General features: G+C 47.5%; 1 protein-coding gene across 2 annotated transcripts in view; it reads left to right on the top strand.

Annotated features, from left to right (window-relative positions):
• Window positions 1-24,384, top strand: part of ARHGEF7 (Rho guanine nucleotide exchange factor 7) — a 1,058,374-nt gene extending 1,033,990 nt beyond the window's left edge. For both annotated transcript variants that reach the window (XM_086934741.1, XM_086934740.1), the window contains one exon: window positions 24,111-24,384. In XM_086934741.1, coding sequence (XP_086790867.1) covers window positions 24,111-24,233 — 123 coding nt within the window. In that variant the 3' untranslated portion in view covers window positions 24,234-24,384. The remainder of the gene's footprint in view (window positions 1-24,110) is intronic.
• The last annotated feature ends 2,709 nt before the right edge of the window (window positions 24,385-27,093 follow it).

Below are 27,093 nucleotides of genomic sequence, written 5' to 3'. Positions count from 1 at the left end.
GAACATATGCAGACTCAGAGGGACAAAAGATGAACTCTTGCTACTTAGTTGTTCCGATGAAGGACTAACGCCTCAGGCTTCTACTGGACCTCCAGCCTTTTAACCCCTTTCTGAACAAAAAAACAATGTCAACATGTTTACTGTGGATCAGATCCTCTCTTGTCTGTGTCCTGAAGACTGGATGCTGTCCATATCTAGCAGGACATATTTTATATACCTGTCCTGCAAGCCCACATATTCTGTCTGCAGTTCACAGTTGTTGGAACACTTCCAAATTTGCTGTGCTGCCCTTTGGCGTGAATTGACTCCTCAGGCGTTCACAAAAGTGATGGTTAATCTGTATGTTAGGGGGTCCGTAATATATGTATTCTCATACTTTGACAACTGGCTGCTAAAGACAGGCTTGCCAAAGGGACTTGCAGACCACCTCTGGATGACTGCCACCATCTTGACCTCTTTAGAGTTTACATGAGCAAGGTCAAGTCCCATCTGAGCACTATAGAGAGAATCACCTTCATAGGGCCTTTCCTGCATACAGTGGCATTCAAGACATTTCTGCCACCACAGTGAGTCTGAGATGTTCTGGGTATGATCCTGATAATTTGGGTTCAGCCCGGAGTCTGTGAGGATGGTTTAGAGGCCTCTTGGGCACCTCACCTAGTTTATCCTCCTTGCCCAGTTGCCATGCAGGCCCTACAGTAAAATCTCAGGTTTCAGTTGGCCCAGCACAGGGGCTCTCTTTTTGACTCCATCCATATCTCTCAGAAGACAAGTTGGCATATTCTGTGGTGGCAGGCTAACCCCAGTCTAACCTGCAGCAGGGCACTCTCCCTTCCTGATCCAGAATTCACGGTAGTCAAAGGCATTTCACTAATCCAGTGAGAGGGAGTTATGTTTGAGATGAGGTCAGAGGCCTGTGGTCTCCAGCAGAGCAACTGCTCCATATTCTTTTTTTTTTTTTAAACTTTATTTTTGAAATTTACAGCTACAAACGTCGTCAAAGAGTGCATTCACATGTACACATTTTAGTCCATAATCCACAATGCATGTATAGAACCAGGTCACCGGATACATATTCTTCAGCTCAATAATACAGTATTATTATCAGTTAGTCTAATAGTACACACAGCTATAGTGCTTATCACAGTTCAGGCCCTCCATATCAACAATATATGCCCACCAAGGGAGGCCTTCCATAAGTTAGCATATTCGAGCGAGAGCGCTCGATACATGGCAGCCCCGGTCACGAATAACATCAGAACAGTTAAGCCAATGCATGTCTGTATAGTAACACCCCCACCCCCCGAACAAGACGCTACCTAGTACCCCTCGCAATTGGTCGGGTCCACATTCTCAGTACCCTATACAAGCTTGTTCACTGAAAGAATACCTTAGTGAGGGCCTCAAAGGGATCTCTTAATCGGTTGGCCCTTCTTCGGCATCAACATTCTCTTGTAATAGGTAACATTGCAAAGGGGCCCAGACATCCCTGGGCCGTGAGGTGATTGGCAACAACTCGGAATATGTATTTAACTGTTCCTGGCAATAAGTAAGATCACATAGCCATTCCTTGAATTTGGGGTCCCTGCCCCTGCCCCATCTACATGCAACTCTCCTTTTGGCTACCAAGAGGGCTAGCGCAATAAACTTGCGGTGTCCAGCTGTAGGGGCTCTACATACCCTAATAGAGCTAGAGCAGGGGAGGGATCTATCTCAGCATGAATCATTTTGGACAGTGCCGTGAGTACCTGACCCCAGTAGAGCTGAACTGCATCGGACGCCCGTGCCAGATGCAAAAAATCAGCCCCCGGAGCGTGGCATCTGTCACAATTGTCAGTAGTGCGAAGTTGGAGTCTACACATTCGCGCCGGAGTGTAATATAGGCGGTGCAAAAATTTGTAGTGTATAATTCTGTATCTACTGCTAGCAGAAATGTGTTCTGTTTGTTGGAGACAAAATTCCCACTGCCTGTCCGTGAGTGGTGTCCCCAGTTCCTGGTCCCATTTCAGTCTGGCTACTAATGGTAAGTAATCTATTTGTGTGTGTACTGATCTGTATATTGTCGACACTAGTTTACAAGGGGTGTCATTTTGAAGTATGAGCTGCAGAGGAGCAATGGTCAGAGGCTCATGTGGAAAGTCAGGCGTAAGTGTTTTCAGTCCCTGACGAAGCCGAATGTATAGAAAGACATCAAGCGGAGATTGTTGTATGCCTTCATATAAATGTTCCATAGAGGGAAACGTTCCATTGTGATATAAGTCTCCACATGTCGCAACATGTACCCTGTGGAGCAGTCTGCGAAATCCCGCCTCTTGTAATAAGGGCATATTTGGGTGGTAAGCCAGTGGCAATAGCGGCGCATAGAGCATTGTAGTCTCCAACCTAGTAGCAAGTCTGGACCACGCGGTAACCGTGCTCATTACTGTCGTGGATGTCTTGTCTTTGCCTGGCACCAAAGCGTACAATTCGCCCTCTATGGGGATAGGATGGGCCAGCCAGTGCTCAGCAGCTAGTTGAGGCATGTATCTAGGCTGATATACCCAAAAATAGGCATAATGAGCCTGAGCTGCCAGATAATACAATTCAAAATCTGGTATGCCAAAACCGCCCGATTGTAGGGTTTAATTTTAGTCGAGGCGATTTCCCGCCCCATACAAGTCTGATGAGTTCCGTCCGAAGTTGCTGAAAAATGGACCTGCCAGGGTAGAACAGGATATTCAAGAATAGGTATAGCAATTGGGGGAGGATTATCAAAGATGTCCTACCAGCCATAGAAAGGGGCAGGGTAATCCACCGTGCAACATTATTAATAATGCGTAGTGCCATAGTTGGCTCTAAGTAATTCATCTCTATCCTTCTCTATGTGGATCCCCAAGTACTTGAAATCTCCCTCGCACCAGGTGATGGGGTAATCTAGCCCAAACTGTGTCATGGACGTTGTGAGTGGGAATATGCATGACTTACCCCAATTGATCTGAACTCCGGAGAGTCTACCAAAACGTATAAACTCCCTGAGAATGGGTTTCAGGTTTTCGCTGGGGTCACACACATATAAAGTGATGTCATCTGTATACATCGATATTAGTATTTGCCTCTGAAAACAACGTAGTGCGCTGTCCCTATGATGGTGTCGCAGTTTTGCGGCTAGGGGCTCCGTGGCTATCGCAAATAGAAACGGCGATTGGGGGCACCCCTGCCTAGTCCCCCTAGTGACGAGGAATTCAGAGGATAGTCTGCCATTAATAAGTACTCTGGCCACAGGACACTCATAGAGGAGCTGAATCCATGAGATGAATATTGCCGGAAAGCCCATTCTCTCCAGGACCCGAAACACATAATCCCATTCCAGGGAGTCTAAAGCCTTAGTGGCGTCGAGGAAGACCGCAGCCATCGGTTGGTCTTCGTGTACCAAGTTTAGGACGGAAAAAAATGTACGTAAATTATGTGATGTTGCCCTGCCAGGTACAAAACCGGATTGGTCGGGTAATATCAGGGTGGGGAGCAGGAGGCTGATACCATTAGCAATTAGTTTGGCAAGTTTTTTTACTCGCAGTTTAGTAAGGAAAGGGGCCGGTAAGAGTCACATTTGTTCGCCCGTTTCCCAGGTTTGAGTAGTGATGTAATAAGAGCTACCCGCATAGTGGGCAGTTAGTGGCCCACCTCAAGGGCATCTTCGTAGACCTCTCATAGTACCGGAGACATAAAGTCTATGTACGTTTTATAAAATTCTATCGGGATCCCGTCGAGTCCCGTAGCCTTCCCTGACCGCATACCCATAATCGCGTCTCTCACCTAGTCAAACTCGAAAGGTGCACTCAAAAAAGCCCTCTGCGCATCACTAAGCCTGCCAAGGGAAACATCAGCTAGGTAATCTTGCAAGTGGAGGTCCCCTGCTCTAGAGGAAGTGTACAACATGCTGTAGTGCATCACAAAAGAATTGAGGATTTGTGCTGTGTCCTGAACCACCTCACCCTCCGGGTCTTCGAGTTCTAGAATAATATTAGGTGCTCGTGTCAGTTTGATCGTGGCAGCCAAGGCCTTCCCTGGTCTCTCGCATTCGCCATAGCGATGAGTGGTCCAGCAGTTGCCCCTAAATTCCGACTCCCTAGTGGCTTCAGCTGTGTATTCAGAGATTTTCTCACGTATACTCAAGAGGGTGGTATCATTGGGATCCGTAGCCAATGATGCTTCAAGGTGTTTAGGTTCCGTCTCTAGTGTCATCAGTCGGGTCACAATGTTTTTTAAAACTCCGGACCCCTTGGCAATACAAAACCCTCTCAAAGTTACCTTGAAGGCGTCCCAGATAGTCTCCACGTCCTTAACAGAATCCTTACTTCTCTTGAAAAAATCTAAACATTCATCGCGCAGCTCTTCTTGAAAGGTAGCGTCAAGCAACATCGTAGGTTGCAGTCGCCAAGCAGTTGTCGGGGGACCTAAGTCTGCCGAACGCAGAGTGATTTTCACAGGGGAGTGATCCGAGTACTTCCTGGGGAGATGTTGTGATTGAACAAGTGAAGTATAAAGCTGTGGTGTTAGAAATATAGTCAAGCCTTGCCCATGAGCTTGCATGTGTCGTAAAATGTGTACCTTCCCGCTTGTCAATGTGCAGGTGTCTCCAGGTGTCTATTAAATTGTGGTCCGTGATTGCCGCACGCAATTCCGTCCTCGCCCTAGTGTAATGGTGAGGGGATGGGTGCGACCTGTCCATGGTAGGATCTGGTGTAGTGTTGGTCCCCCCCAAATGCGGTGTTGCGGACCCGTTCCCACAATCGCCGCCCACAGCTTCATGAAGAACTGAGGATCATCAATATTGGGACTGTAGCAGCACACCAACGTGACTGCAATGTGTCCTAGTCTGCCCCACATCATACAGTACCTCCCCTGAGAGTCCACCTTGGAACCCACCATAGTAAAGGGTGAACCTCTCTTTACCAAAATCGCTGTACCTCTGGCATATGTCGAGAAGGACGAGAATACTGTGTGAATCGCCCATCTGTTAGCAAAAGTGTGAGCAGTCTGTACCCTGAAGTGAGTTTCTTGGAGAAAGGTTATGTGCACCGACTGGCGGTCCAGGTATGATAGAATATGTCGCCGTTTTCTAGGGTCTCCCAAGCCTCTTACATTCCATGTCAAAACATTCAAGTCAGTGTCCCCCATGAGTGGTGTAAGCTCTTATCACTAAATGGCTTATCTGGTATAGGCCAACGATCAAGTATTCCGGGCCTTAAAGTAACATACATGCTTGTGCTTTTTTGTGGATCAATGCTCATGTGTACAAAATGCACCGCGAGAATGCCTTCTCGCGCTTCACAAAATCCTATCGGATCGAGGTGTAGCAACTCTTCGATAGTTATTTCGCCCAAGGTTATACCGTAAACTGTAAACAAACACTCTTTCCCTCCCCCCCCTCTGAAACAACTCCAAGTATCCAAAATCAGAAGCATCTACAATGTCAACTGTCAATGCGACAAGCCCCATCCAATACAATGCAAGGTCTCGTACCCCATCCTCCCTCCATCGCAAGAACACTGTACATATCCAGTCCCATATCACAAACCAAGACATATCAGTGGCCGAGCCTAAATTATAGCACATGTTATTTGCTTCAGCAAGTAAGTGTCGGAGCACGTGTCTCAAGCAATCGGCATCATGCATTGTCGATAGTAAATTTAACCGAAACAGGGACGATAGCACAGAAAAACCAATTCGTCTCAGAAAGCCCAATACCACCCCCCCACCCACTGAAGCATCCCCAACTTGCCAGTAGCCCCATCCCTCCCCCCTCCCTTAGCAACCCTACAACAACCAACATTTGCAATAGAGTCAACAAGTACATTGGGGTACACCCTATGGAGTACGTCTTAGGTGCGCACACAGCCACCCCCCACACCTCGCCTTCGTCCTGTTCGGCCGCATTCGGGCATATTCGAGGGAAGGGGTTGGTGCCTGGAATACATTACCACCAACAGTCCACTACCCGTCCATGGGACACTCGATCAGCAACAGCGTCCTCTCCCATATGAAGCTCTCTAGTGGGCCTCCAGGTGAAATCAATGGGATATTCCAGCACCTCGGGGATCAGGGCCCCATCTTACTCATCTTCATTTGCCGAGTGGAAATCTTCCTGTCTCTCGCCGCCATTGCGTCTATGCCCAGCACGCTTTCGTCTCAAGGTCTTCAGAAAGTCTTCTACATGTTGTGGATTTGTGAAGAAGTGTTGCTTAGCTTGATGCGTCACTCTTAACTTCGCTGGGTACAGCAGCGCATAGTCCACCTGTAATGCACAGAGTTTTTTCTTGACCTCAAGGAATTTACGTTGTTGTTCCTGCACTATAGGCGTAAAGTCTGGATAGATGGAAAAACTGACACCATCACACGTGAGGTTTTGGTTGGTGCGTGCTGCTCGCAACGCAGTATCTCGATCGCGGTAATTTAGGAGCCTTGCAATGATGGGTCGTGGAGGGGCTCCAGGCTTAGGCCATGGAACAAGCGAGCGGTGCGCCCTTTCAACGATAAATTGTTTGGAGAACGCCTCGGGCCCAATCGCAACGATGAGTATCTTCTCCACGTATTCTTCCATGCGCCCCGTGTTAGTGTATTCCGGCACGCCTATTACGCGAATGTTATTTCGCCGGCTGTGAGCTTCCAGTTCCTCATTCTTCGCAGCAATAACTCTGAGGACATTGCCCATTCTCGAAAGCTGCGCGGTATGTGAGGTCGTGGTGTCGTCATTTTCAGATATTCGCCTTTCAGTGACAGTTATGCGCTCTTCCTGTACATCCATTTTCTGTACCATAGCGTCTATTGTGGCAAACCCCTGCCTCATTTCTTGCATCATCTGTTGCATTTCTGACATGGCGGAGCTAGAACCCATTTCAGTCGTCGAAGGGCTCAGGGTGCCCACTGTGTCCTGTGCGCTCCGCAGCCCTTTCTTTGAGGTGGTGGATTTGAATGTTAGTTTGGGTTGTCTATTGTCCGGTTGGCCCATGGTGGGTCTCTTGTAGGGACTAGCTGCGGTAGGTGAGAGTCGCTTTTCGCGTTCTTCCCGGTGAGGGCAGGAGCTTGTACTCATGAGCAAGCGCCATGTGTATGGTCCACAAATCCATCACAAACAACGGTCCAGATATTCTTTACCCTCTCTTCTGTCCATACCGACCCTCCAGAACCCTCAGGTCTAGTGAACACAATCTTCTGACAGTCCCTAGGATCAAAAGATCCCGTATGGGGGGGTCGGCGGTTTTCTTTGCAAGCGGCCAATTTCTGGAATAATCTTCCTGAGAGCATCCGACTCCTACCGAACCATCTCATGTTCCGGAAACAACTAAAAACCTTTCTTTTCCGATGAGTGATGGTGATGTTACCTGGGTCAATGCGCTGGGATGCCTTAGGGTAGCCATGCGCTATACCAAGTACATTTTCATTCATTCATTCATTCACGTGCTCGGGTGTCTCCACCACCAATATGTTGAGGTGTCTGAGCAGCTTATACCAGTTTTGGAATACTGGCTAGCGAAATATGTTCAATGCACTTCCCTTGGTAGAGTAACCTCAGCTACATACAGCCCTGCGGCATCCACAGCTTGGTAGGTGGAGATATGATGCTGGTGAGGCAGTTCTCGACTTCCAGCCCCACTATTCAGAGAGACAGGGAAACGTCATGAGTGGTTTTCTGCAGTCCCAGGTAGCAAATTCAACCTGCCCTCTCGTGGCTCAACAGCCAGCTCCTATGATTCTGGGTAGGGAGAGCAGGAACGTGGGGGCACCATGCGGCAAATCGAGACTGTGCAGCGAATATCGGCAGGACCCGTAGTAGAGCACCGTGCAGTGGACCCCGTAACGTGTGCAGGCAACTCCCGTAGTTATTACGCCGTTGTCAATGGCCCTCCGCGCTGGGTGCTCAGGCTCGTCTACCTGTGGACTATAGGCCCCTTCATAAGTTACAGCGAGTGCGGAGGCTCGTCAGGCTGTCACTGCAGAGGTAGGCGTCTCACTCCACTGTCCAACGCCGCAGTCGAGTCTCGGGGTCCCTCCGGGAAGCGCAGACAGACCTCCCCGTGGGTCAAGTCACTACAGTAGGGGAGCTGCGCCGTGCTCAGGTAGGCCCACGCTGCAGTTAAAGCCCGTTTCAAAATGTCCAGGGGGGGGCGGGGGGGTTTCAAGCCTTCTCAATCCATGTTTTGTAGTCTGCAGGCACACGCAAATGTCCCAGCGTCCTGTTACGGGGCTTTAGCAGTCCATAAGCCCCCTTCTAGGCAGCGCGCCTCGCCGCAGTGTCCAGTCTTCCCCCCGCTTGCCGCACAAACCTCAGTTGTTGGACATATAGGCGTTGCTGCGGCCAGTAATATTATCTATTACTCCTCCGTTGCCTTCCGGTCTCCGGTCCCCAAGCAGCGCCGAAAGGAGGTAACTTCACCGGGGTCTTCCTTCAGAGGCCTGCGTGCCTCGTGGTGCGCCGCGGTCTGTCATAGAATGCAGGCCGCAACAGCACGCCCAGTCCAGCACCAGCTCAGCCCTCGGTCCAAACTCCGCTGTTCATAACTTTGTAGCGGTACGGCGTGGAGCGTCGAAACTTTCACAAAGGCGGCATATTGGTATCTTCTGCATTCGTGGGTAGTTTGGACGGGCAAAGGAGTTGGTTAAGTAGTATAAATAACGGAGTTTGTTTCCAGGCTGCAGGAGCCTCACATTAGTGCGGCCATTCTGCTTGTGCTCCCTATAGCGCCCCCAACTGCTCCATATTCTCCTTTTGGAGTTTCCTGCAATCTGGCTGCCCAGGCCAGCCTTCATGCCGCCCATCACAATTAGGCTTGTGCAGGTTATGACTGACACTACTGGCCACTGCGTGGTGGTGAAACAAGCAGGGCAGGTTGGGGTCGTGGATCATTTGCCTGGAAGACTTCAACCTTTGGAGATGGCAGAATACTGGGAGGATCTTTCTGGTAGCCCCTGAACGCCAGACTGAACAAGCTAAATAAGCATTGGCTTGTGGACCACAAATAGCATTTCCAACCAGAGGGAGCACAAGGCATCTTCGAACAGTGGAGTCTGCCCAGGCTAGATCTATTTATCATTGCTGAGAATGAGCTGTGTCAAAACCTGTGCGCTCTAGAGTTCCCTCCAGGAGGGACACTGGGTGACATAGAAGCATTTGGACATGGGCCTCCTGTACCCATTCCCACCATTCTCCCTTGAGAGTGTCAGGCAAGTCAGGACAGACTGGGCCCAAGTCATTTTGAAAGCCCTGGTTTAGGCCAGGAGGGTATAGTACTCAAATCTCCTGAGCATTTGTCCTCTAATCCAGCTACCTCTTCAGGAAGATCTACAGTCTCAGCAACAGATGAGGGTCCTACACCTGAATCTATGCAACTTTCACTTCCACACATGGAGATTGAGCGGCATCAGCGAAGTTCTTTTGATTTTCTGCCAGAAGTGTCTTTGCAGATAGCCATCCTTAAAAAATATCCATTTATGCTGGATTCTGGGAGAATTTTATGGTCTGATGTGGAGCCGGTCATCTTGATCCCCTGCAGGTCAAATTCTTGGATGTATTGTTGGCTCAGCAAGGTTTTGCATTGGGCACAGTTAATGAATACAGCGACCATTTTAGAATTTTTATGTTTGCCAGATCAGCCTTCCCCTTTCAAATTACCTGTTGTGATGCACTTTCTGAAGAGTCTGACTCACATTTCTGTTGGATACCGCAGCTTCATCACCTTGCAAATATTCTCCAGCCATCAGATTAGATCCGGAAACTTAAAGCCGTTCTCCTGGGCGCCAGCAGCTGGTGTCATGCAGCTTAAGCTGATGTCATTCCACTCTGGAAGTAAAAAACGTATAGAGTGCACGTCCACTCTGGCCAGCCTATCGGCACCACCCATGCGTGCTGGCGTCAGTTCCTTTACTTTTGTGCCTTCAGAAGCAAACCTGGAGCTACTCCTTAGTGTTTTCTAGACCCTTTCCTGCAAAAGTTTATCAGTGTGTAAGGGAAGATTTCACCCCCTAAGATCACGTGGTTCCACCCATATATGGACTTCTGCAAACAAATGTCTGTGACAGACCCTAATGAAATATTCCTTTGGTGCCTAGGGTCAGAGCACAATTCTGGGGCTTCTGATGACTTCGCCCAGATGAACCCGAAGGCTATACAGGGGACCAAGAGGTGAAGCTGTATGTCATCAAACATCAGAAGAGTCCACAACTTGACCAGCCGAAGTTGAAAAGAAGGTCCTGTTCCTGGTCCTACAGTCATTCCTGTGGCAAATTATAGTCCCGGTCCAAGGTTCAAAAGACCCTGAGCTGGAATTTGACCCTTTTACCACTCCAAAACCCTAGAGAGGTGTGAGTGAGTCAACATACTCCCAAGTCTCAGTCCCAATCTCCATCAGAGCCAATACAGAGTTTAGTCTCGCTCTGAGTTTCTGGGACTGTCTGCAACGTTGCAACAAGTGGGGCCATGCTACACACTTTACCAGTTCCCTCTGCCTCGACTTTGGGCCCCAAGGGTCTGCAGGAGTATTCAGTCAGACCTTTACCGGCAGGTCCACCGTCTGTGCCTCTCGAACTTACCTGTGTTTCAGCACCGGGTCTGGTGCCGACTTTGATTCTGATGCCACCTGCTGCACCAGTTCCTATCACACAGATGCTAGGCCAACGCTATTCATGCTGGAGAAGGATTTGCAACCTATTGTGCTCTCCAACTCTGAGCAGAATCCACCACAACAGCGACTGAAGCTGCGGCTTGATTCTACAGGAATGCATCCAGGTGGTAACCCTTCGGATCTGATATTTTGCCCTTACAATGTAGTAGGACCTTTTTGTCAGTGGCTTTGATAAAGACAATTTTGATGAGGGAAGTGATTTTGTCTGTCGAAATTATGAGGAAAATTGGTAATCAGAACTATGAGATGCCAGGGGCTTGGATAATTCTCCAGACATTGGCCTTGTTTCTTCTCTCACCCCTGCCACCGAAGGAAGCTCCTCCTGCGCTGTTATGTGGAGGGCTGCAGAATTTCTAGATCTACAACTTCCCACAAAGGAGGTAGCAACAGATGTTCTGACAGAGGTACTCCAGCCTGCTCAAGCACCTATAGAAACTCTGTTGTCATGCTTCAAAGCCTTCGCAGATACCCTTTCGGGCATCTGGGCGAAACAGTGTTCTGGTCCACCAATCAATGGTCATTTCACTCGTCTCCATTGATTGGCACCAGGCGACCATGACTTACATACTCTGCACCCTACACCAGAGAGTTTGGTAGCGCAGGTGTCCACTAGTAGGGTAATCCTAGCTACTTACTCACTGCCCCACCTGTTTGTGAGTATAAAGATTGAGACCATTGGCAAGTGTGTGTCCTCATCCCTGAGCATTGCTCTGCTGTTTGTAAACGCCAGCTGCATTCTAGGCTGTTACTCTCTTTCCCCATTGGATACAGTGGCCCACGTTTTACCAGCAGCTCCGGGTGACCTTAGGGAGACCCTGGCACATGCTATCCATAATGACTGCAAAGCAACGAAATCAGTAGTTCACACTGGCTTGGGCATGACTGCTTCTTAGGTCAGTGGAGGGTTACAAGTGTCACATCAATGCCACGTCTGGATAAAGTCTACAGGTTTCTCTGGGGATGTCCAGGCACTCTTATAGATAAGTCCTTCTATAGCTCTTGCCTTTTTGGTGGCAAAGGGGTTCAGCCGTGTAACGGTTTAAGGAAAGCAGGACACTGCACTTTTGCACGTTGGAGTTCCCAAGACGGCTCTCTCTCTGAGACAGATTCCACCCAAGTGGAGCTCAGCACTCCTGAATACTTTCCCACCACTGCCTGTCCTGGCCAGAGTTCTGAAGAAAATCAGGGACATCTGTGCCAAAGTCATCCTCATGGCATCAGATTGGGCCTGGAAAGTATGTTACCCGCAACTCCTGGGCATGAGTATCTGTCCTGCAATCATACTGGCACTTGGGGAAGATCTTCTGTTGTAGCAGCAAGGCAGAATGCTGCACCCAGGCCTGCACAGAATACATCTCCATGCTTGGCGATTGAGCGGTGACAGTTGATTTCATTTAGATTTCTCCTGAGGTTGTCATCTTGTCAGTGAGACATCCCTGTACAAAATCGGACACAATTGCGCCTTGGTGCGGCACCTGCTAAATTGGCTCACTGTAAGCCAAGTTGTATTAAGTTTTGGTGTTTATGTCCCTGGGTCAGCAAGGACTAGTTGTGGGCACTGTAAAAAGGCTATTCGCTCTTCCATGTTTTTTGCAGTTGCCTGATCAGCATTCTTTATTTAAATTAGCTGTTGTGATGAGACCTTTGAAAGTTTTTAAACATTTGTTTCCACCAATATCATCTGTGATGCCACGTGGGTCTTGAAATTAGTACCCACTTTTTGATGTGCACCTCTTTTGAGCCACTGCACAGTTGCTCCTTGACACTTTTAACTTTGAAAACGATCCTTCCCATTACCATAACATCTGCTAGGTGTGTAAGTCAGCTACAGGCTTTCCGTTAACCCACCTTGTACAACATTCTTGCCAGATATGTTGGTATTGATGACTCGAGCTTCCTTTCTATCAAAAATGGTCACTCCGTTCATGTCTAGCAAGCCATCACCCTTCTGGCAATTTATGCTCCACTTTAACTCTTAATTGAAGAAGAAATGCTCAATTGTTTGGATCCTAAGACAACACTATGGTCTTATATATATACATATATATATATATATATATATATCTCACTAAAGAATATCTGGTGGTCAGTCAGCCCTTTGTAGGGGTCTCCTGGGCAAACAACGGAAAGGCAGTGCAAGAACGGACCACATCATGAGGAATTGTTCTCTGCATTTAGATCTGCTATGCAGTGGCTACAAAGCAGCCTCCAGAAGGCCTACAGGCTCATTCTACAAGATCCAAAGCTGCTTCCACTGCCTTGGTATGTGGTGCACCTGTGCTCAGTATTTGTTAGAAGCTATGTATGCATCAGTACACACGGTCATGAAGCACTACTGCCTGACAGCCAGGTCATTGAGAAGGGCACTTTGCCTGCTTTGTCCTGTAGGACATTTTATTCTGAGTCATTTCACAAACCTTCCCTTGTGGAGGAATTGCTATGATATCTAGTCACACCTTTTTGTAGTCCTTCTGTTCGGCCTTACTTTCACACCTCGACTGGACACTAATTTGAGTCGTGCTTTCCCGCCTCTACATAGGATTCAAGACATCCAGTCTATGATTCTACTTTTTTAGAATGGCGCAGTACTTCCAGTCATGAAGGTCTTGCGCTTGCTCGATCTGTTTGCTTCCTGCATGCTGTTGGTCAGCCATGCATGCTGGTACATGAGGGCCCTCCAGTGGTGCCTACGCATGCAGTGTTTTCAACACAACGGAGATCTCGAAGAGGTGGTCAGGATCGCCAGAAACACTGCAGCAGAGCTGTTATGGTGGAGTGTTCCAGGTAATCTGTGAATGAATGAATTAATGAATATAAGTCTTATAAAGTGCGGACTTAGCCCAGGGGCATCAAGGCGCTGCAGACAGAGATCAGTGTATAAGATGTCAATGATTTACAGAGCTAAAAGGTTAGGGCAGGTGAAAGATTGGAACAAGTGAAAAGCCAGGTCTTCAGGGATTTACAAAATGAAGAGTGGGTTTCCAAAGTGGAAATTGGGGCAGGAAGCAAATTCCACAGGTTAGCCCCTATCAGCGAGAATGCATTCTGCACCAATTGGAGTCGATGCTGGAGTCCCTTGTTTATCCCTAAATAAAGGGCATTGCAGTAATCTAGCCTAGATACCACAAGTGCCACCACCACCTGTTTCCGAGCTGGAAGGGAAAGAAAACGGTAGATCTTCCTAAGAGTCCTTATCATCACAAAACAGGTTCAAACTGTTATGTTTATTTGTGAGCTCAGAGACAGAGAGGAGTCTACAATGATGCCTAGATTCTTGGCACTAAGACAGGGGGAAGGGCAAGATCTGAGAGAGATGGGCCACCAAGCCTCTGACCAGATGTCCAACTTGTTTCCAAAGATTAAGACCTCCGTTATCCCCATTGAGTCTAAGATAGTTCTCAACCATCCTTGCAGCCACCGCCCACATACAGTTCTTGAAATTTACTGCTGAAGCTGAGACACTCTCCGTGATGGAAATCAAAATCTGAGTGTCATCAGCGTAGGAAAGGACTTCTAAGCCAAAGGACCTTACCACAGCGGCGAGTGGGGCTACATAGATATTAAAGAGAGGAGGACTCAATGAGGATTCCTGGGGAACTCCACAGAACAATTATTTGGGGGCAGTCAGAAATTGGGCCATCTTAACTATTTGTGAGCGATCCGTGAGGAAAGATGAAAGCAGACTGAGTGCGGAATCCTCTATCCCCAATTTCCTGGAGCCTGCCAACCAGTCTACCCGGAGAAATCGTATCGAAGGCTGCAGTCCTCTCCAGGAGGATCAGTCGGGTGGTGTGACCAGCATCCACCTGTTGCCGAATGTTTGTTAAAGACAATGGTTAATGCCGTCTCCGTACTGTGTTCACTCCTGAAACCATGCTGCGAGCCATCAAGCAATTGGAATTCCTCCAAGTAGGAACTGAGATGGCGGTTAAGATGTCCTGTCTCAAGGGAAGCATTTCAACCGCCTTCTCCGTTGGCCACAGTGATAACGGATGCCTTCACTCTAGGGTGGGGAGCTCATCTGGGGGTCAAAGGCCTTTGGTCTCCATAGGAAAGATTGTTTCACATAAATCTTTTGGAATTGTGGCAGATATGTTTGACTCTCTAGGCCTTTCTTCCCTCCCTTTGCGGTCAGTTGGTTCAGGTCCTAACGGACAACACTACTGCGATGTGGTACATCAACAAACAGGGAGGAGAAGGGTTGTATCTTCTTTGCAGAGAGGCTCTGCGACTCTTGTCCTGGGCTCAGGACCATCAGATTTTTGTGATTGCAAATCCACTGGTAGGAGAACTGAATGTGTGTGCGGACAGTCTCAGTCCGCAGTATTCGGCCAGTCATGAGTGGCGTCTTCAACCAGAGGTGTTCCTTCACATTTTCAGGCTGGGGGGATTTTCTCAGTTGGAACCTGTTTGCCACTCACGAGAATGTGCAGTGCCAGTCTTTCTACAGTCTCCAGTATCCATTACAGGAAGCGTTGGGGGAAGCGTTTCAGTTAGATTGGGGCTCACTGGTTCTAAACGCATTTCCTCCCATACCCTTGATTCCTCAAGTTCTGAGGAAGATTCACCATGACCGAGCCCATGTCATATTGATCGCTCCGGATTGGCCGCGAAGGCTGTAAGTACATAGACCTCCTTTACCTCTCATCGCACTCTCCATTCCGTTTCCCTCTCGGGGTAGACCTCCTCTCGCAGTCGCTGGGACAGGTTCGACACTCCCACCTCCAGAGCCTGCACCTTCATCCCTGGAGATTGAACGGGTCAGCGTGAGCTCATTCTTTCCCCCGATCAGATGTCGTGGATGTTATTTTATCAGCCAGGAGACACTCCACCAAACCTGTCTATTCTGGTAGGCGGACCAAGTTTGTTAAATGGTGTGGAGAGAGATCGATTGATCCTTTACAAGCCTATTTGTCTGATATTCTGAGTTTTTCTTTTTCCCTGGTTCAACAGGGTTATGCAGTAGCTACTGTTAAAGGCTACTTGTCTGCCTTGTTGGACTTTCTCTGTTTGCCAAATCAACCATCTTTAAGTCTCTCATAGTTATGAGATTCATTAAAGGTCTCACAAATAGGTTTCCTCCTCCTGCTTTTATCACGCCCCAGTGGGATTTAAATTTGGTTCTCACTTTCTTAATGGATTATCACTGAACCTGTACACAGTTATCCCTTATGGTTCCTAGCATTTACGACAATATTTCTGGTTGCAATCACTTCCACTAGAACGATGAATGAGTTGCAAACTCTTAGTTCCAAGCCTCCATTTACTTTATTCCATGCGGAAAAGATGGTTCTTAGTACCAGAGCTGCTTTCCTGCCTAAGATGGTCACTCCTTTCCAACTAGGGCAGTCCATCACCTTACCCCCTTTCTACCCTCCCCTTTCACTCTTCTAAAGAGGAGGAGAGACTTAATCGCCTGGACCCCAAGAGGGCGGTCAGCTTCTACTTGGACAGAACCAAGGACTTCAGGTTAAACGACCATCTCTTCATCGGATGTGTGGGCAAGACGAAGGGCAAGGCAGAACACAAGAGAACGCTGTCCAGGTGGAAAATCCTCTGTGTATCAAGATCTGCTACACCTTGGCCTAGAAGGAGCTTCCTGGAGGTATTCAAGGTCATTCTATCAGAGCAAAGTAGTCATCTTCGGCTTTAGCTAGAGGTGTCCCTTTGGTAGACATCTGCAAGGCGGCAACTTGGGCCTTCCTCCATACTTTTGCAGAGCACAATTGCTTAGAATCAGAGGTGAGGAGGGATGGCCATTCTGCACGTTCTGTGCTGCAGGATGTTTTGGTAGAGGCAGGCAGGCACCCTCCACTGAGGGCAGGACTGCGTAGGGATTCATTTCAAAAGGTGAGGAATCCACGGGCAGATGTATCCATCAGAAGAACAAGTTACTTACCTTCGGTAACGCTTTTTCTGGTGGATACAGTATCTGTCAGTGGATTCCATACTGCTATCTTACCTCTCCAGCGAAGCAGGGTCCCCTCAGAGGGCCTGCCATGTGGTGATCTTTTTTTTTTTTTTTGCTGGCTTCAGTGCAGTATGGAAGCCTCATGCAAGCTCCCTGTTCAGCCCATCCCTCTTTGTAAATTGACTGCTGATTGCTGATCCACCACCCGCACTGCTAAACTGCTGGTAATAATGTTAATTCCTGCCTCCTCTGCTAATTTAATTGATTCATGTCACATGTCTCTGCAGTCTTTACCAGAAGGTGGAGTCCGCTGCCGTCCTGGTACACAGCTTGCCATGCTCCCTAACTTGGGGTTTTTTGCTGTCATTTTTTAGGTCGAGGACCTAAAGGCTGCGCTTGCGCAGTCTCCGGCCGGAGATTTAATGACTTGGAGTATGGGGGCTTGAACCCGCCTCTCTCCTCCTCTCTCCTCCATTGGCTGGCTTCCTAAACGGAGGCCAGCCATTGGAGGAGACAGGCGTCACTCCAATAAAGCCCCGTCTCTTTCGGATTCGGGGGCATGTTTTTGGCATTCTTTCCACCTGTGACGTCATCCGTCACTCACAATGTCAAAACACGCCCCCGATTCCGAAATTTTCGAGGGTTCGCGGCCGCCATTTTTTTTTAGGTTGAGGACGGGGTATCTTGCATTAAGAAGAACCTTGCTATGGACCCAAGTCATCGGAAGACTGCTACTGGGAGCTCCAGCGCCCTTCTGAGTTGGGCTTGTGCATGCGCCACAGCAAAGGAGAAACGAACCCGCAGCCCTGAGAGTCTTCACCCGCAGCAATAGAAATGCTCAGGGCAGCCCTTGGAAGTAGTACGGAGAGAGCCTACAGAAGCAGTTAGCCGTACACAGCAAAGGAGAGACGAACCCGCAGCAATAGAAATGCTCAAGGCAGCCCTTGGAAGTAGTACGGAGAGAGCCCGCAGAAGCCGTTCGCTGTAATACCAGGAAGCCATTGTGGTGGACAGGCCAGAAAATGACGGCTACCTCGGAGCGGTCAGTGAGGGGCGTGATATGACGGTTAAAGGAGCTCAGAATATCCCTCTTCATCAGACTAACATTAAGGTATTACCTCAGACGTTCCCAACTGAGCCCGTAGACTTTGTCATGAACCGAAAAGGAACAGTAAGCGGTCATTTTCAGCCCTTAATCATAATTGAAGGTATTGCCTTGCGAGGGTGGTGTCTGTATTTAGGGGTGGGATGCTTTGCATTGCAGGGCGCTGTGCCTCCCCCGCCTGTGGTAGCTTGACAGTAGGGACCTCCCCCCCCTTTCTTTCTGCTCCCACGGTGGTCAGTCCACAAGCCGCAAGTAGCGCTAGCAGACGGCGCGATCAGAAAGCCCTGTGTCTAGCGCATGGGGGGGCGTCCGCTAGCGGGAGCCGGGGGCTAATAAGGTACCGATAATTGACGCGGCCGTACTGGTATGGCGGGGGATGGGAGACCTCAGCACTGCGTGCCACATCCCCCTGCCCCCCGCTAGCATCGTTCTGGTTGGGCCTCTGGCGCGAATTAGGCGGCAGGCCCCACGTAGCGAGGGGTAAGGCTCCCGGAAGGTGTGATCCTCACCTATCCTAGACGCAGCCAGCAACGGTGGCCTGCTATGGCTGCTCCGCACAAGCAGTCTCTCGCGGTCCGCCTCCTGTCCCCGGTACCGAGTTGCCCCTGGGGGCTGAAGGTCCGGCTCCACAACGCAATACAGGTAGTCTCGGCCCACTGGGGACTGAGAAGAGAGGGGCTCGGAGACTGTGCTGGGGGTCCGTGTGCCCCTGCCAGCGGGCAGGTATGACAAGACTTCTCGATTCTGTTGCTCCAGAAGCCTAATTACTTAGCGAGCTGCGTGCGCCTAGTATTTTACTCGTCAGTGTAGAGCCTGACAATGAGCTAACAAAAAAAAAAGTCAGTGACTATTAACACAGCCAGCAGCCTGCTGCTGAGACTGTGGTTCATCTGGAAAGGGAAATTCTAATGAGCGGCTTCCTTAGAATGGGTAACTTTAAACACACTATTGAATAGGAGCTGCCCCCTTTACCACGTTCTTTCGTGCAGTGAAACAAATCAGCAGCCCGAGCCAAAGACCCGGCCACGAGTTGCTGTAGGTGCAGACGTGATGCGGTTATCCTTTACTGTAATCTAGCGGAGCACGCGGAATAAATATTGCTGATGAGGGCGGAGAGTGCACCGGCCTCTTAGGTTGTCAAATAATGAGTAGTTGTAATTTCACGGGTCATTCAAGAGGTGTGCATCTCTCTTGTGAGGGATTGTCTGGAAAAACCAACGTGACCCAACTATTGAGTGATTAAAGATGGATTGCCGCAATAATAAGACAGCTACAATACTCGGCTGCCCCCCTCCCTTTCCTTGCAGCCTTAAGAGGATAAACTTGCATCGTGAGATTGCAGTGTTTATCAGTCCGTGCTTTAGTGTTGGGATCATTCGGTGTTTTGTGCCTTGGACTGGTTATTCACCCCCCAGCACCCTCTGAGCGCAATCGCTCGAACGCGGGTAATGTGAGGCCTCGATCCAGCTAGGAAAGGGGGGCACTAATGGCTTGGCCCCAGAGTGTACCGGCGGGCTGGGTGCAATACCGTGGAGGTACGGCCGCCCGCACGTCGTGGGGTCGTAGCCTGACCAAAAGATGAGCCCAGCCCCACAGGGGAGGGCCGCGGCTTGGAAGATTAGCTGTAAACTGATCACCAGTAAGAAACGCAATGACGGGAGTTCATACGATATGATACTGGACATAATCTTGCCTCCACAGCCGGTATATTAGTGTAGAGGGAATCGGGTACAAAGGGGGGTAAGCACTGGCAGGTTTTCATATGTGGAAGTGCGGAAGGACGAAGGGGTAGTATACCACACTGGGCCCCAGTTTTCAACTACTGTCCCTCCAGGGCATATCTTAGACTGCGCTCATTGGAATAAATACTGCCTGCGCCTGAAGTCGCAATGGCAGGCACATCGCAGGAACTATGAGCCGGGAGGATGCAGACTGTGTACTGGTATGCCGTGCTCCTGCTGCAGCCCACGCTCTATCTGGTAAGTGCCAGCACAGACTCTGGCCGGGCAGTAACTGTCTATAACGTCCCGGGTTCTTGTGGCATGCGAGATCTCGCCCTGCGAGCACGGTTTTGTAGCCAAGGGGTGGCCACTGTTGATAAGAGGGCTTTTAAAGCTTCGGTGAGGCAGAGCTGCCGCACGGGCTCCGGCAGCACAGGGGATAGCGCTTGCGGTGATGCCGCTGAAAACCAAGAGGATCTAGGCACTAGCAGCCTAGGGGATCGGTGCTGGATTGTGAACACGGACTGCTGCAATGTAGGGGACACTGCCCGGGGAAGTACCTGTTGCAGGGTAGGACCACCCAAGGCGAGGACATGGCTGCATTCCAAAAGGGGGGCGGGAGGGGAGGAGCTTTTCTGCACCACTGCCACTGGCAGAACAGGAGCTAGTGCTTTCGGACAAACCGCTTAGGAACACATGTATCTAGGCCCTAGCATCCTAGGGTCCCTGTGCTGGATGGGAAGAGTAACTGCTGCATCCTGGAGGCCACTGGCCGGGGGTGTCACTGCTGCAGCCTTGGGGCACTCTGGCTGAGGACACTGACTGCTGTACCCCAGGGGCCACTGGTGGAAGGGAGGGGGCACCCCTGCAGTACAGGGGCTAGTGCTTGGGGGGATACAGCTGGAGCGGGTACTGCAGCAGGCTAGGTGAGCAGTGCTGGGTTGAACCATTGCTGAAGTCCAGGGGGCACTGGTAGCGGCGCACCCTGCTGCACCATGGGGGCACCGGTAGGTGGAGGCTTTTTCAGCCCAGTGGTTACTAATGGGTTAATGGATTGGAATTCTGCAGCAGTCTAGGGCCATTGGCGAGTGAGGGCACAGCTCCTGCCTGCGGCCACTGGTGAATGAGCATACAGCTGCTGCCAGGGTCACTGGTAAATGACGGTACTGCTGCTGCCTAGGGCCGCTGGTGAGTGAGGGCAGTGCTGCAGCCTAGGGCCACTGGTGAGTGAGAACACTGCTGCAGCCCAGGGCCACTGGTGAGTGAGGACACTGCTGCAGCCCAGGGCCACTGGTGAGTGAGGACCGTGCTGCAGCCCGAGGCCACTGGTAAGCTAGGTCACTGCTGCGGCCACTGACGAGGGAGAAATCAGATGTAGCCAAAGGCCACTGTTGAGCGAGGACTGTGTTGCAGCCTAGGGCCACTGATGAGCCAGGACACTGCTGCAGCCTCGGGTCACTGATAGGTGAGAACTCTGCTGCGGCCTAAGGCCACTGGTAAGCGAGGACTCTGTTGCTGCCTAAGGCCACTAGTGAGCGAGGACTCTGTAGCTGCCAAGGGCCACTGGTGAGTGAGAACCCCTCAGCAGCCTAGGGTCACTGGTGAGCAAGGACACTGTTGCAGCCTTGGGCCACTGGTGAGTGAGAACACTGTTGCAGCTTAGGACAACTGGTGAGCAAGGACACTGTTGCAGCCTAGGGCCACTGGTGAGCGAGAACACTGCTGCAGCCTAGGGCCACTGACAGGTGAGAACTCCGCTGCAGCCTAAGGCCACTGGTAAGCTAGGACTCTTTTGAAGCCTTGGGCCACTGATGAGTGACAACACTGCTGCATTCTCGGGCCACTGTTGAGTGAGGATACTGCTGCACCCTATGGCCACTTATGAGCTAGGACACTGCTGCAGCATAGGGCCACTGGTGAGCTAGGACACTGCTGCAGCCTAGGGGCACTGGTGAGTAAGGACACTGCAGCAGCCTAGGGCCACTGCTGAGTGAGGACACTGCTGCAGCCTAGGGCCACTGCTGAGTGAGGACACTGCTGCTATTGGCATTGTAAATGACAATGCCATTTATTTAAAGATTAAGCTATTGGCAATGTAAATGACAATGCCATTTATTTGATTTTAAAAAAAAAGTCATGAGCATTGCCAATAGCTCTACCTTTAATAATGCCGAGACCATTGCATTGTAAATGCTTGTTTTCTTTTCCTTCATTTTTATATGTGTATTAACCTACTTTTTCATTTTTATGGATACCTTCCTGTCCTATAATAATTACAATATGTCCCAGAAAGTAACCTTGAAGTAGTGTGATCTTTCCTAATCAAGGCTCAGCCAGTAGCCTTGACTCATGTTTGGGTTGATCGGGGTACACTCCAATAGGGTACAAGTCTTTGAGTCAAGTGCAGATTGGTAAATCCAAGTGCTAGGGGTTTCCCCCAGTCTGTATACAGAAAAAAACCATAAATAATACCTTGTTATAGTTTTCTTCGTGGTGGTTAGTCTCAACCTAGCATTCATACCAAATAACTGAGTTTAAAGCTGCACTTGATGCTCTTAGTCTTTACGGAATAATTGACCCCTTAAATTACTATTCCCACTCCAGAGAGTGCAACAGTAGGGAAATAAAGCATGGTCTGACCTTGCTCTTTTTTCATTAAGGACAGTCCAGAACCTCTTCTAGACATGAGCTGAACGTAGGAGGAGTTGGATGACATGCCATAATAATCTGTTAAGCCTCCTGAGGGCTTACTGTCCCATTCTACCAGGGCCAAGGCTGCTTCTATTGCATTAGTGCCCAGGTGTCCGCTTTTTCGCCTTAGGAATGGCACTATAAAATACCCAATATGCTTCCCCCTGGGATTTATCAATAATCTTGAGCAAATGCCCTGCCCATGTGGCTCTGGCAGCAATCAAACAGTAGTACACTTCTTACTTTTGTGTAACTTTTACGGAAAGTACACAAAACAATATTTGATTCCGTATTTTAAGGCATTTGCTAACATTGATTATAGAACTGGGCATCTCAAGATTCTTAGACTCGAAAGCGACAACTTGATTTTTCGTAGGAGCTCGTTTCTGAATGCGGCAGTCCGCTCACGTATCTCCATGAGCGATTTTTAATTTGTTAAGGGCATTCACACACATAATATGTTCCCTTGTATATAGTCACTTTTATCTTCTTAGCTCAACGCAAATTAAAGCGCTATTTGTAGACCTGAAAATCCCAAAAGCCCAAAATATTCTATTGCACTTGTACCATGCTGCTAATACTGTTAACAACTAATTTCACCTTATCTTAATATGACGTTGCTGCTAAATGCTTGTCCAACCCCTTTTTAATGCACCAATTTTGTTTATTAACTTGTACGTTTTAATTATGATATTGTTGTATATTATGCCTTTTTAACGTTGTACACAATTGTCTCTGTTTTTTACCTGAAGCTATTTCTTACCTTGCTTTATGCACTGTGGTTTTAAATAAGAATTGTATTTCTGTTGGTGGTGAGTGAAATGTGCTTTTATGGATATTTGCATCCGAATAAAGATTATTGAATATTGAATATTGAGAAAGACTTATTGTGGGCTTTCTAAGAACCTACATGGGCTTGCATCCGACAATTGCTGACGATTAGTTGGATTTACTATTGCTCTTATTTGCTTTCTTTTCATTAGATGGCTTCCCCTGCTTCACCCTGTTCACCTTGTGTTTGACAATCCCATAGAGCATAGCCTCTTTACTGTCTTTCATTGACTGACTGCTGTGCTTCCTTGGCTCGCTATTTGGGGATTACTTTTTTCTTTTTCTTTAAGCACTCCATGAAAGTGCATGTTTTCCAGCTGTCTCCCTCGGGTGCTTTCCTCACCCCCTATGTGTTTCTCTCTCATATCCATGTGCTTCTCAACTTTATGCACTTTGCTATCTTTCGCCCATATGTTAGGTTTCTCCCTTTGCCCAGTATTTTAACTCTAGTGTTGCTCCACCCCCCGCTCGCCATGTTGCTGCTTGGCCCGCCCGCCGTGTTGCTTCATCACCACTCCCTCCTCAAACCACTGCTAATCCACTCACTCTTTTATTTTTTTAACCCACTTATCTGCTACATTATTAAAAAGCTCTCTGCCTCTACTTTTTTTTTTCTTTACCACTTAAACTAGGATTGGTAAAGAAAAAAAAAGCCTGTGTCCTTTAGTAGGCGCCTACTTGTGATTTGAACTCATGCTCACGTCTACAGAATAACATTGTGGCAGCTTCTTTATGGCTTTTTTTTTTTTTAATCCATTCTGTGCAGCAGCCATGGTGCTGCCCAGCATGGGTAGTAAACATTGGCAAAGCAAATAGGCCTCATTAGCCAGAACTATTGGTTATGCCATTGTTTTTGTCTTTGTCTAAATAATTATATAGAAATACATTTCACTGCAACCCCTCTGTAGATTTTGGAAGCACGATAGATAGGTACCCTTTATGTAGCCCATGAGTGTATTCGAAGCTTTATAAATAGACGCTGTTACATGGCCATTGAAGCCATTGTTTGTTAGTACTTAAAACTCCCAGGGAACGCATATTGACAAACCTGTTGAGAATATTATAATATTTACCCATGATTCATAGTTGGTTACTTTGAGTGGTTTCTAAACTCTGGAGAATTTGTTTTCACGGATATTCACCTTATTTTTTAGCATGACGGTCTGTTTGTGATGTATTTTCTCTATTATCAGGACAGTAAAAAGATGAAGAAGTCCCTTGAAGAAGAGCAGCGAGCGCGCAAAGACCTCGAGAAGCTAATCAGAAAAGTTTTAAAGAACATGAACGATCCTTCTTGGGATGAAACTAATTTGTAACCTCCTCGTCGTAGGTTCTTTTTGCTGAAAGACCAGGGATCAAGAGCCAGCTAATCAGCCTTTGAATGCACGACTACATGTGAAAGTACGAACTGCAGTGCAGGATTTTACTGAGTCGTCTGGGTAATGCTGTGCGAGCAATATCTGAATGTGGAAGCTACAGAATGCACGGCTGATGGGCTAGAGTGCATTTCATGGATTCAGAACAGCTCTGCCTTTAATTTGTATAAATTACCTCATCGTGCAGAAAGTGGTTTCTTACTGAAAATCCATGCTACTTCAGTAGATTTTAATGAAAATAAGAAAACTATAAATATTCATATATAAATATATATATATAATTTCGTATTTTGTAAATAACCTTTTTAAATGCATATTGTGATTGTGTCAGGGCTGATTAAATGTATACTTGTTTATATAATGGTCACATCTGTTAATAAAGTTTCCAAATCGATTTGAATATAGAAAGATCACGACATTTTCAACCTGTTTTATGGCAGCTGTTCATGTGTTCGATACACCAATGACTACAAGCCCACATATTTAAGTAATTTAAAAGCCGTTTTTCAGAAATGGTGCACTCTTCAACGATGTTTAATCGTGAAAAGTATTCTAACCTTTGCATTCATTTCAGGTTGAACTCCAAACACAAACTAACATGTTGCATTATATGCTAATGCTTTGTGACCCCACATATTTATTGTGTTTCTAACACTAAATCGCAATATTATTACGGTTGTACATAGTCGCCTTCATTTTTTATATTGAATGTACTGTCACTATTAAGCTGTCATGCTTTCCACTGTAATGCATGTGCAGTACTTTTACGAACAGCTGGCTGGTAAATTCCTTAACGTTTTTTCCAAAAGCAAAAAAAAGATAATGTAAAATGTGTATTTATTTTACGGCCAGTATAGCCCATGGAAATAAAAAAAATCTAACAGGTTTTTAGATGGGAAGAAAATGAAATGCAGATACAAAATAAACAATACATATTCACATGCGAGTCGTGAGCCCTCTGCACCATGATTATAGTTGACTTAAATGGAAAGCACTGAATCTTGGTTCGACAAGTGCAGTGAAAGAATGATATGTTTCCTAGCAAGAGCCAAAGGAGGCACAGTAACGAAGACCCATAGTGTTGTTTACCAGCCACCCCGGAGAAGACTGGTTTTTGGAGGTGTTGGCCCGGCTCGGAGGTGTGATCCGTCAGAACACAGAATGTAAGCGCTTGCATTGGAATGACTAAATGCATTTGTGTGGCCTTCTAAACTATCTTAACCGCCGTCGAGAAAGAAGCATGCATTTCCACTTCAACGCTAGTCGATCAGTTGGTTTAAGGAAGAGGTTCGAACATACAGGGAAAAAAAGTATCGTAGTTCGTTTGAAAAAAGTGCCATCCTTGAAGCAATATTGTTATTGAGTAATGCAACAACCGGCTTACAAACTAAAAGTTACACCGAATTTTGAAAACACAGAAGACGTAAGGGGTACAGTACAGTAAAGCTCTTTGTAGAAGACTTCCTAAGTCGACGTCCTTAGAAGCATTGTTTTTTTATGCTAATTATTTTTTTTTTGCTGAAAATATGTGAACGAGCATTCCAGAGGTAATCTAAAAGTGAAATATGAAATGTATAAGTAGCTGGTTTGTAATTTTCACACATCTGCCCTGATGTTATCTGCTCCATGACATTCTAATGTAAAAGTAGTAGTGATGTTTCCGATTTTTTTTTTTTGCATATCTGCTGATTTCTAAGTTCCCGAAAGTACTCGGCGTGTTCCCGCCTTACACGTTGCCATAAAGCTTACGAGCGAAGTGTTGTTAAAAAGTACAGGGGTGGATTTAGGAGTGAATCGCAGTGTAGGGGAGGGGTTTCTATATTTTTCTCACGAAGGTTCATTTTTCATTAAGTAGACACTCATTCTATATGCCCAATTTAAGTGCTATTTCTTTTGTGATAAATGAAAGAGGACTGGTGTGTTTTCTTTAATGCATTTTCGTTTTTTTAATAAGTTGGACTGCACTCTGGTGCTTTGATGTGTACCTACGGATTTCATACAGACTTTCTCTGTGGTTTGCTCTAAAATCTGTTTGTTTAGGAGTTTTGACTCGACCATTTTACAGAGGAATGCCACAGTGGAAGGTACTGCACGCAGTGAAAGTTCAATCACTAGCCGCAATAGTGGGTGTGCTACATTGTTGGATTAAAAGGAAAGTATGTATTTTCTTGCATATCCTTGGGCTTTATTGCCATGTGCAGTATTTTAAGTGGCATGTGATTTCAAGAGCTGCTCTTATTCTGATGCATCTCACCCATTCGTTCACTTGTGTCTTTGTTACATGAATACTAAATGTGCTACTAACAATAAACTCAGTATACTTGAACACCGCAAGTAAGAATTAAACATATGAACATTGTGTTTTTAAAAAAAATGTAAATATCTTCTATACAAATCATGTAAAACAGAGCATCACTGAATCAGTTTCACACCTAAAATGAACACATATTCGAAACGTATGTTGGACATTTTTTAAGACTGTAAGAAGATGTATACGCATGACATGCGATGCTGGGAAATAAACGTAACTGTTTAATTGATCACATTATTGGATTTGTGAGTGTGGAGTGTAGTTCAAATCCTGTATTATCAACAGAGTGCAAAAGCTATCATGGCTAGTGAAGCATTCAGTACAATACTAGCTCTTAAGATCTAACCACGTCAGCAGCATGTACTTGACTATGTAGTAGACAACTACATGTTCAGTATCATTACCAGGTACTGCATCACATGCAATAAGCATGCTACCTCTACATTCAGACACCATCACAGGAGTGACATCAGGAGTCTTTACACTGCA

The sequence above is a fragment of the Lissotriton vulgaris genome, chromosome 8 (assembly GCF_964263255.1).
Source record: "Lissotriton vulgaris chromosome 8, aLisVul1.2, whole genome shotgun sequence".
Taxonomy (NCBI): domain Eukaryota; kingdom Metazoa; phylum Chordata; class Amphibia; order Caudata; family Salamandridae; genus Lissotriton; species Lissotriton vulgaris.
This window is presented reverse-complemented; position numbering and strand designations above follow the sequence as displayed.